This window comes from Dendrobates tinctorius, unplaced genomic scaffold (genome assembly GCF_039654945.1).
Source record: "Dendrobates tinctorius isolate UK_male_01 unplaced genomic scaffold, ASM3965494v1 ptg000008l, whole genome shotgun sequence".
In the NCBI taxonomy this organism is placed as follows: domain Eukaryota; kingdom Metazoa; phylum Chordata; class Amphibia; order Anura; family Dendrobatidae; genus Dendrobates; species Dendrobates tinctorius.
Window position 1 is genome coordinate 68,110,599 of NW_027361676.1, and position 12,018 is coordinate 68,122,616.

At 39.4% G+C, this 12,018-nt stretch overlaps 1 protein-coding gene across 3 annotated transcripts in view; it reads right to left on the minus strand.

Annotated features, from left to right (window-relative positions):
* The window catches only part of LOC141092155 (cytochrome P450 3A29-like), a 224,970-nt gene that overhangs the window by 12,504 nt on the left and 200,448 nt on the right, over positions 1-12,018 (minus strand). For all 3 annotated transcript variants that reach the window (XM_073578108.1, XM_073578118.1, XM_073578126.1), the window contains 5 exons: positions 8,299-8,387; positions 5,126-5,274; positions 2,599-2,726; positions 2,212-2,293; positions 1,563-1,723 (listed from right to left, as the gene is read on the minus strand). In XM_073578108.1, the coding sequence (XP_073434209.1) occupies positions 1,563-1,723; positions 2,212-2,293; positions 2,599-2,726; positions 5,126-5,274; positions 8,299-8,387 (609 nt within the window). The remainder of the gene's footprint in view (positions 1-1,562; positions 1,724-2,211; positions 2,294-2,598; positions 2,727-5,125; positions 5,275-8,298; positions 8,388-12,018) is intronic.

The window sequence follows — 12,018 nt, forward strand, 5'->3', positions numbered from 1 at the left end:
TACTGTACCTGAAAAAGTGCTGTGTGTACAGCGCTGTACATAATATTAAATGCAGTTTGCTGTATCTACTAAAAGTGCTACTAATCATCACACTTACCTGGCTGTAAACCACGGAGGAATGACTGAGAAGCTGCCTGCGCAGCCTCCCCGCCTGACCGGAGATGAACTGATTAGCATGGGAAAGTTTCGGAACATTTTCCCATGCTTTCAGTTCACCGCGGGTCAGGCGGGGAGTCTGCACAGCCTCAGTGGCTACCGCTGACGTCAGTGAGGCTGCGCAGTCTCCCCGCCTAACCTGAGGTGAACTCACCAGCGTGGGAAAATATTCAGAAACTTTCCCACGCTAATCACCCCCCATTCCTGGTATGCATGGTCACCCTCACCCCCCTTTGCTGGTATGCATGGTCCCCCTCCCCCCCATTGCTGGTATGCATGGTCCCCCTCACCCCCCTTTGCTGGTATGTATGGTCACCCTCACCCCCCTTTCCTGGTATGAGTGGTCCCCCTCACCCCCCTTTCCTGGTATGCATGGTCCCGTCACCCCCCTTTCCTGGTATGCATGGTCTCTGTTAAAATAAAAAAATAGTTATATACTCACCTTCAGACGGCCCCCGATCTCCACTCCACGCGCCCGGCCTCGCGGTCCCGGTAATGCTTTGCACGAAACACCGCTGATGACGTCGCACTCTCGCGAGAGTGACATCATCTCCGGTCTAAGGCGCAAGGCATTACTGGGACTGTGAAGCCGGGTGCGTGGAAAGGAGATCGAACGCCGTTGGAAGGTGAGGATAACCTTTTTTTATTTTAATTCTATTTTTTACAGATGCGCTGCGCCCGATTGAGCGCTGCGCCCAACTGTGCCTGCCGCTGATTGACCAATCAGCGGCAGGCGCAGCTTACCGTTACAAACAGCTGCACCTGTCACTGATTGGTCACAGCCTGGCGGCCGCGACAAATCAGCGCCGCGGGACTTCGGTTACAGACAGACAGACAGGATAAGACGATTATATATATATATATATATATATATATATAATTAGTGAGCACCATCTAGTGTCATTTGTCATGATACCTCTGCTCAGTGTGTCTTGGATGCTATGACTGACAGCTCGGTCGTCCAATCTGGTGCAGGGCCATGCTGAGCTATCGGTGTTTTGATGGACAGCTCAGCCGTCTAATCTGAGCCTGGGAGGTGCTGCACATCTTACAGGTGTTCCCTATTCCAGGTCATTACCCAGCTACCTAGCTTAGTTGTCGGTCCCAGATGTCTGTCAGACTCAGCATCTGGTCAGTGTGTAACCTTGCATTTCTGAACGCCGTTTAGTGATCTACTCCTGCCTGACCTTGGACATCATTCTGACCATCCATTTGCCCCTTTGCCATGATCCGCTATCTTCCTGGCATTCTCACCTCGGATTGTGACTCGAATTCGCCTATGCCTTTCTCCTTTAGTTTACTATGTGCTCTCTTGGTATCTGACCCCGGAATGTTTGACTACCCTGCCTCATGGCTTTTCCATAAGTAGTGACTAGAATCACATCATTATTCCATTTTGGTGTTACCTTATTGGGGAGAAAGGTGTCAATTTCTTCCTGAAGTTTTGTTTGGACATCCGGATGAGTTGCCAGTTTGTAAGCCAGAAACATGAGTGTAGTGCTGGTGGTCTCATAACCAGCCATAATGAAGATAAGTCCCTGAGCCATAATTTCTGTGTCTGTCAATTCTGTGAAGTACGTACAAAATAGAGATGGTTATCTTATATGTGAGACGGTGTAAACCTGTCTGCACCAAAAACCTGAAAATTTTATTGGCTAACTTGTGCATTAAATTACAAATATGTCAATAGAGCCCAGAGCAAAAGAGAGAAGGCTATATTCACACTGGTCAATAAAAAGACAAAAACATATGTTTGTTGTTTAAGGGGGTCTTATATTATTTTAAAATGTTGGACTTCTTCTACAATCCTATGTAGTGTGCCAGAGATCAACAAGCAGTGGTCATCTTGAAGGAACCCACCTGCCATCAGTATGCTTAGAATGTAATGAATATCAGTGTCAAATAAATTCTTTTCTACTGTTTTACTGTCAGTTATGTAATAATACAGTACATTGTATCACGATATTATTGTATAATAGGCTCTAGCAAAATTCTAATCTGTGAAAAGCACATGGAACACCATTTAGGAAAGATGTGAAAAGTCAACCTTCATACCTTTATAGCCATGATCTGACTCTCCTGTAGTGTTGCCTCTAGATTGAGCATCTACCATGACTTGTAAGAAATCTACTCGATCCTAAAATACATAAGTAAAGATCAGAACAAGCAAAGATCCAGTATTTTTAATCCTTTGCATTCTACTTTTGCACTTTGTCTCAGATAATTTAGTGACTACCTTCATTATTTCTTACATTGTGGCATCATATATTATTCCAAGCCTTTTTATTAATGGGGTTCTACAATATTTAAAAATCAATTTAAGCTCAGAATTACACAACATCAACATTGTGTCCCTTCCATAACAATCAAGATGGGTGGCAGAGGACAAAAAGGGAATCCCACCACTATGTATTTCCCAGCTGAAGTTACACATTCACTTACTGTATGAATTCCTTTCTGTCTGTTTTTCTTTATGCTTTTTATAGCATCTTGAAAAAAGTTGAGGACACTCAGTGGAAGAATGCTGAAATTCAGTTTTTCCAAAAGAGGGATCAGGAATGGACACAAAACTGTAATTAAAATTATACAAGAAAACATGATTTCATGAGCATTGTGATTATTATTTTCTAGAAACTAGAGGCCTTTTCTCACTTTTATGGAGACAGAAGTGATGGCTACTTGGTATGATGTCTAAATCTTGGTGGTTAAGAAATAGCTGCACAGACAGTAGTGCATATCAGATGCCAAATGTAACTACCATAAATTTGATTTCAAAGTATGACATTGAGATATCATCTTGAAGTATTTGCACAACATATTACCAAATCATACACAAGATTTTATAAGAATCTGTCACTTACTACAGATACGTGATTGTTTTTGTAAATTCTCTTGAATCTGATGTTAATTTTCTTTTATTCATGTGCCCCTGTATTCCTGAGATATGGCGTTCTCATCCCTGTATATTAATCTAGTCATTTTAGCAAAGTGAGCATGGTTCACAACTATGTTCTATGGGAGTCTGTTTAGCCAACTAGTTGTGGTCCTCAAGGTGAGCATTATGTACAGAAATGAGGAGGCCACATCTCAGGAATGGCTAGGCATGGAAACAAATAATTACCCATTTCAGATTTAGAAGATCAGCAACATTTACATCAGGTAAAAAGCTGCATATCTCTAACTCCCTCCCTTTGATATGGGCTCTGGCGCTGAGCCCACATCTTTTCCGGCACATGTCAGCTGTTTTGAACAGCTGACATGTGCCTCTAACATGTACAAAATTACTTGGCAGGTAATGTGACTGGAGTTGGATTAATGTGACTGGTCCTCCATACACGGCGGCACACTGGATTCCTCCTGCGGGCACTAAGCGCTGTATCTGTTTGCAGAGCCTGCACCCCTAGCGCTGTTAACCCATTCCTGTAGCCCTGCTTTATCCAGTCACATTAATCCAACTCCAACCAGACAGACTCGTGCTCCAGCCTCTATATAATACCAGCAGCATAGACTTTGCTACTACCTAAGGATATCTATTACCCTATCTGTATCTTTTGCAGTTTTCTACCAAAAGAAACTTAAAAAACCTTTCTGATGAAGGTCCGTTGTTGGACCGAAAACGTTCATACGATATGAGTCTATTATTGTCTGAATGCTAAATAAAGAATATACTGCTTCTTCATTTTTGAGTGCCAAGTAATTTTGTACATATTTATGGGTTGGAAACCTTACTTGAGCACCAAACAACCTTCTTTTTTCTCTGGAATGCTGTGTTTTTTTGCCTATGTGCCTCTAACAAGCGCAGGTGGAATCGTGATCCATCCGCGGCTGTTAACCTGTTAAATGCCACTGTCAATCTCTGACAGCGGCATTTAACTTACACTTCCGGCAAGCATGCCAGAAATCATGCCCATTGACATCCACATCACATGACCGAGGGTCCCCGATGGTTAGGCATGACAACCAGAGGTATCCAACAGACCTCTATAGTTGTCACTGCCGGATTGCTTTGAGAGCCGCCCGGTAGTCGGCGCTCATAGCAAGTGAGCAATTCTGCTACATTCAGGCGATCTGATCATCGCCTGTATTTTGCAGAGTCAATCGGATTATGGCAGCTTCTAGTCACTCATAGAGGCTATTGAAGCATGCCAAAAGTAAAAAACAAGTTTTAAAAAATATTTAAAAAAGAAAATGATATAAAAGTTCAAATCACTCCCATTCGCCCCATTCAAAATAAAACAATAAAAAAAAATCAAACATACACATATTTGGTATCGCCGCATTCAGAATTGCCCAATCTATCACTATAAAAAAATTAACCCGATTGATCGCTAAATGGCGTAACGAGAAAAAAATTCAAAATGCTAGAGTTAAATTTTTCTGGTCAACGCAACATTATATTAAAATGCAATAATGGGAAATGAAAAGATTGTATCTGCACCAAAATGGTATCTTTAAAAACGGCAGCTCGGCATGCAAAAAATAAGTCCTCTCCCAACCCGAGATCACGAAAAAGCTACGGGTATCGGAAAATAGCACAATTTTTTGTTTTTTTTAACAAACTTTGGAAATTTTTTCACCACTTAGATAATAAAGAACCTAGGCATGTTTGGTGTCTATGAACTTGTAATGACCTGGAGAATCATAACGGCAGGTCGGTTTTAGCATTTAGTGAACATGGTAAAAAAAACAAAAAAAAAAACAAGTGTGGGATTGCACTTTTTTTTGCAATTTCACTGCACTTGGAATTTTTTTCCCGTTTTCCAATACACTATATGTTAAAACCAATGGTGTCGATCAAAAGTACAACTCATCCCGCAAAAAAACGGACCAATAATGGTCATATTGACCAAAAAATAGAAAAAAGTTATGGCTCTAGGAAGAAGGGGAGCAAAAAACAAAAACGCAAAAACGAAAATCCCTCCGGGGGTTAAGGGGTTAATAGATGTGATTGAATAGTGTATTAACTTACGTGTTGTTAATAACAAAGGGTTGAAAACGGAGAAGGTGAAAAGTTTTTTTCCATTGGTCACAAATGGATCATTGGGATTGTTCAATGAATCCACATTCACACTGAACGACGTGCTCAGGACAATGTCCATGCTGTAGCTTCCAAATATGCTGAAAAGACAAAATGGTGAAATACCAGGCTGAGCTTAATAAACCCAAGACCCTCATGTATCTCCTTCACACTCCCCATCTACTGTAGCGGCAAACTCTAGAGAAGGATCCCAGGGTTTACACTGCAGTCACTTCCTATTGATACAAGAGAATGCTTGTCCTGTGTATGAATAATAAATAGATTTCTGCTCTGGACAATTCTTCTGTAGTATCACAAGTTGTACAGAAGTGTGGTCAGCATGATACAAAGTCCTGCAGTTTAATAATAATGCATTGTGTAGCCTGTGAGACACCACAATTTCTCTATTTTCAGCAGACATTTAATGACCATTCCTCATTTGGGTTTATCTGAAGGAGGCACAAAAATTGCCCCACAATGTAAACACGGAGGACCGTGAAATCAGGAAAAATCTAGACAGAAAAAAGTCCTCCAATAAATTACCCAGGGTACGAGCTGCTGCAATGTGCCACTTGACGCGCATTTCGCGAATCTCTTCCTCAGAAGGGGTGCATAAGGACACAACTAAACGGAGCATCTATTTATACCAAAACCCCATAATTAGCTAATGATTGCACCCGTAGTCTTCCGCTGTCCGCAAGGATCCGGAAGTATAATCCGCCATTTTCGGGTCATAGCGACAAATCCCAGTGCGCGATACTTCCAGATCTTGCAGCAGCTTGTACCCTGGGTAATTATGTGCACCTTCTGATTAATATATATCTTGCACTTTTATTGCTGAATCTGATATATTTCCTACTATGTTTATTACTGTTATGGTGTGCAAAGAAACTTTTCTGCTCTCTAGGCTCCCAATTGATTTTGCTTATTCTATATCATGTTTGATATTCTTTTCATGAACTTCTTGGAGTCTTTCTTGAGACAAATAATCTAGTTAAGTCCTGTAAGATGTATTTATGTCCTTATTTACTTGCATGTTGCATTTCTCTCTGGCCTATTTAAAGCACATTTTGCTCTTATTTATTAATTCAGGGATCTCATTACAAGCCTCTGTGTATCTGTTGTACATAATGTATCCTCCTTCTCAGTGTTAGTTTGTTTTTTCATTTTTATGTCCTGTGATGTCTTTCCCTTTTTTAAATGTTTTTAAGACACAGTTCAATAAAATTTATATTTTATATGAATTTCTTGGAGGACTATTTTTTGTATAGGTTTTATCTAAAGGAGGCAGAATAAAGAGTACCACTATGACAATGAATATAGGTGAATACAACGACTGGGTAACCGCACTCCAATGAAAAACAAATATTGGTGGTGCAAGATATACACCGTGTGCAGAATTATTAGGCAAGTTGTATTTGAGAGGATTCTTATTGAATAACAACTATGTTCTCAATCAACCCAAAAGACTCATAGATATCAAAGCTTAATATTTTTGGAAGTTGGAGTGTTTTTTTTTTAGATTTGGCTATCTTAGGAGGATATCTGTTTGTGCAGGTAACTATTACTGTGCAGAATTATTAGGCAACTTAATAAAAACCAAATATATACCCATCTCACTTATTTATTTTCACCAGGTAAACCAATATAACAACACAAAATGTAGAAATAAATAATTTCTGACATTCAAAAAAAAAAAATAAAAAAAATCAGCGACCAATATAGCCACCTTTCTTTACGATAACACTCAAAAGCCTTCCATCCATAGATTCTGTCAGTTGCTTGATCTGTTTACGATCAATATTGCGTGCCGCAGCCACCACAGCCTCGCTGACACTGTTCGGAGAGGTGTAATGTTTTCCCTCCCTGTGGATCTCACATTTTATGAGGGACCACAGGTTCTCTATGGGGTTCAGATCAGGTGAACAAGGGGGCCATGTCATTATTTTTTCTTCTTTTAGACCTTTACTGGCCAGCCACACTGTGGAGTATTTGGATGCATGTGATGGAGCATTGTCCTGCATGAAAATCATGTTTTTCTTGAACAATACCGACTTCTTCCTGTACCACTGCTTGAAGAAGGTATCTTCCAGAAACTGCCAGTAGGTCTAGGAGTTGAGCTTCACTCCATCCTCAACCCGAAAAGGTCCCACAAGTTCATCTTTGATGATGCCAGCCCATTCCAGCACCCCACCTCCGCCTTGCTGGCGTCTGAGTCGGAGTGGAGCTCTTTGCCCTTTACTGATCCAGCCTCGGGCCCATCCATCTGGCCAATCAAGAGTTGCTCTCATTTCATCAGTCCATAAAACCTTAGAAAAATCAGTCTTAAGATATTTCTTGGCCCAGTCTTGACGTTTTATCTTATGTTTCTTGTTGAAAGGTGGTTGTTTTCAGCCTTCTTTACCTTGGCCATGTCCCTGAGTATGGCACACCTTGAGCTTTTTGATACTCCAGTAACGTTGCAGCTCTGAAATATGGCAAAACTGGTGGCAAATGGGACTTGGCAGCTTCACGCTTGATTTTCTTCGATTCATGGGCAGTTATTTTGTGCCTTTTTTTATCAACACGCTTCTTGCGACCCTGTTGGATATTTGCCATGAAACGCTTGATTGTTCGGTGATCACGCTTCAAAAGTTTGGCAATTTCAAGACTGCTGCATCCCTCTGCAAGACATCTCACAATTTTTGACTTTTCAGAGTCCATCAAATCTCTCTTCTGACCCATTTTGCCAAAGGAAAGGAAGTTGCCTAATAATTAAGCACACCTTATATAGGGTTTTGATGTCATTAGACCACACCCCTCCTCATTACAGAGATGTAAGTCACCTGATTTACATAATTGGCAGTTGGCTTTCAAGCCTATACAGCTTGGAGTAGGACAACATGTATAAAAAGGATGATGTGATCAAAATACTCATTTGCCTAATAATTCTGCACCCAGTGTACAGTGAGATAAATAATATTTCTTACATTGTCAGTTGCATCGGTGTATTTCTGAATAAATATACTGTATGTGTCAGGTCGCTCTAGTCAGTCAGTGTCCGGCTAGTCTGCCCTTATGTGCAGTAATCTGGTAACAACTGTGCGGTAGGTAGAGTATTGAAACTAATAAATCTGTGTACTTACTCCTTCATGTCTATACATTCTTTGTTATCAATTTTCTTCTGAATATTCTTAACTAAAAGGTCTCCATATTGTTTTACTATCGGGAACATCTGTCAGGATGACAACAAAGGGATTGTTTCATGGTGTATATTTTACAGAAAAAAAATTACTGTAATCTGCAACAGAGATGCCTAATAAAGTCTTCAACACTGATGTAATAATAATGTGACTTTTTTTTACATAAAATTTGCCACATGCAGTATACAGTTACTAACGCTCTTATTGGATATATAATAAATACATGTGACTAATTTTCAGCTCTACAGCTGCAAGCCTTTAAGTATGTGACAGAAATTTCCCCTCTCACTTCACCGCTTCCTTCATCGCGCTGCTCGGACCATTAAGGGACCCTGGAAACTCCCCCTGAAAACCCCATGGGACCACCTACAGAAGTCAGAAGAAAAATTACCAAAAATTGCTGAAAAAGTTTCTGCGCAGATGGGAAGAGCAGAAGATGCTGTGGTGAGCATAACTTCTCTTCTGCAGCGAAGCACATCACTTTTCAGCAGCAGTAGTGACAAGGAGTACCGCATAAGGCAGGCAACTCTGGTGTTAGCATTAAAAAGGTCTCTTATAGAAGCTCAGAGGAGTCGCTGCACTCTGGGAAATCCCCTAAGGGCTCATACTCACTTGCGAGAAACTCGGACAAGTCTCACTCACACGTCAATACCCGGTAATGCCGCAGGCACTCGGGAGCAGAGCGTTCAGTTGTATGGAAATACATGCAACTGGATGCTCCGATCCGAGTGTCAGCGGTAGTGCTGGGTATTGATGTGCGAGTCTCATCCGAATTTCTCGCAAGTGAGTATGAGCCCTAAGGGGAAAAGTAGCAGCTTGTTGCACGCACGCACAATTCAAATTACAGCTCAGCCAGCTGATTCTCGGGCTCAGGCTCGGAAAACCCCTTTGTCAGAGACACTATAAAAGACATATAGCCTAGTAACAATACTAAAAAGGCTCTAAACATCCAACTAAAGCCATTATAACAATATTTGATTTTCCTCAGAAGAATCCCTCCCCTGAATAAAAGAAAGAAATTAGCTAGCAATAATAAAGATAATAAAAATCTAATGGAAATGCAGCCATCAGAGACTAATGAGGTCTCTGAGGATATCTTTCCAAATTTCTCTCCATACAAGTAGTGCCCAAGATTGGACGCAATGTGTCATCCTAATTCTCATCCTACTATTACATCTGATTCCAAAATTTCTGAAGAACACATGCTCTCTCTATTGATTGGCAACCAGGAAACTTAAATAGTTCACATAGAAATCTCTCAAATTGCATTAACTCCACAATCCAACAGCTGGATAATTAACACAAAGATTAGATTATATTCAAAATGCTTTACAAGAAATAAAAAAGAAGCTTAAAGTAACTGGTGAGAATGTGGAATCTGTTTCAATTAAGCAAAGTGTCTTTGAAAAAGATCACATGTTACTGAAAAATGAAGTAAAAATGCTTAAAGCAATACTCACGCATCTTGAAGATCGCAACAGTCAAAACAACCTCAAATTTAGAGGGATCCCTAAGAGAGTCCTACCTTGATCTTGACTCCTATAGGACTTATTACACAAAACCCCTACCTGGGTCTTCTACCATAGAGCTGACAATTGATAGAGCACATAATCTACCCAAGTCATAGTTCCTACCTAGAGAAGTCCCTAGCGAAGTCATCACAATAAGATCCAGAGGAAGGTCGGAACTTTCAAAGCTTGCAAAACATCTCCCGAAATGGAAACTATTCTTCATGAGAAAGAAGAGAAGCACCCCCAGAATAGGATTATAGATATTTAGTCTTTCTCTTTTTCTAGTTGCTTCCAGATGCTGTTATTGTGGACTTCTAATGTTTGCCTATGCGGAATTTTAAGCTCATTTCAGGACTTATAGGCACAGCCTGCTGAACTTTTTCTCCCCTACTCTTAAGATGAGAAATCAGAGAAATTGCACTAATTGCTCTACTCTGTTCTCAACCTCTATCCCCATGTCGTCTAAGAGGTGGCATCAGGCAGTGTTTTTTGGGGTAGGGATTGATTTGTTGCATAAACAGTTTTTTGTTTTTTTTGAGGATTATATATTATGATATTTGCTCTACCATAGGTTGGTCTTTTCGAATGCTTGGAAAATTTGTATTTGAAAGTTTTCTGGCTTTCTCATAAATATATTTCATAACTAAATATGGAAGTAAAAATACTGTCACAAAATGTCAGAGGACTGAATAATCCTTCCTGCTTGAAGGGAAGCCAAAAGTGCCAATATCCATATTGTGGCTTTTCCAAAAACTAAATATTCGCAAAACAATCCTCCAAATTTTTCTCATAAGAATTTTCATACTTACAGATTGTCTTCGGAAAAGAAGAAGGCCGGTGTATTTACATCTATAGGTGACACTGACTTTCCAATTCTTGGAGGAAATTATAGATAATAATGGGCATTTCTATATCCTTATATGTGTTATAGATAATCTTACCTATACTTTAGGAAATATTTATGCCCCTAATAGAGGACAAATTTTCTTTCTTAACAAATTGATGAAAAAGATATCCAAACACCAAAAAGGAAGTCTAATCTTATTTGCCGACTTCAATATAATCTCTGATCAAGGTATGGACACTACATCTTCTTCCAGGAATGTAATGTTTACCTTGATAAATTGGATAATCAAGGAACAACTATTTGATGTATTTGGATGCTTGAACTCCTCATCAAGAGAATATACTTATTATTCCGACAAGCATTATGGAGATGTAATTCCATCTTACTCCACCATCTAGGTTAGAAAAATAAATTGATAAGCCATAAAATTGTATTTCCAAAAAATGTTTGTTTGGAACACCCATGAGGCCGTAATTAAAGTGGCTCTCATTCAACTAAATGCACGACCTAGAAAGAAATCTAGAGAAAGTTTCCAATCTATTGTTCCCAAAAATTAATGATAAAGCAGCAAAACAAACAAGAAAAAAAAAATAAAAAAAAAATAATAAAAAAAAAAAAAAATCGACAAATGAAACTCATCTCACAATTCTTAGATTGAGAGCTGAACTAAAATAGTTGCTGATGGATGACTGTGACAAATTAATTAATGCGGCTAAACTTAATCACTAATATTCTTATAATAGAATAAGTAAACCTCAGGGCCAAAGTTAAAATAAAGAAAATAAGGTCAAGAGTAATCTCTCAAGTTTCTTTCCAATATTGACAATTTAAGCTCTGACCTCATTAATTCACTAAACTCCCCTTTTTCCACTAATGAAACTGAGACAGCAAATCATAAGTTAAAAGAGAACAAATCTCCAGGTCCTTACGGTCTTCCTAATGCGTGCTACAAGCTATTTGGGCTTCACCTTTCTCTTTCCTTGACATTTAGGTTTAATCAAGCTTTCACTGAAAACTCATTTCCAAAAGAATCCATAGATACAGTGGGGAAAAAAGTATTTAGTCCGCCACCAATTGTGGAAGTTCTCCCACTTAAAAAGATGAGAGAGGCCTGTAATTAACATCATAGGTAGACCACAACTATGAGAGTCAAAATGAGAAAACAAATCCAGAAAATCACCTTGTCTGTGTTGGCAAGATTTATTTTTCAAATTATGGTGAAAAATAAGTATTTGCTTATTAACAAAAATTCATCTCAATATTTTGCTATATCTTTTGTTGGCTATGACAGAGGTTAAATGTTTT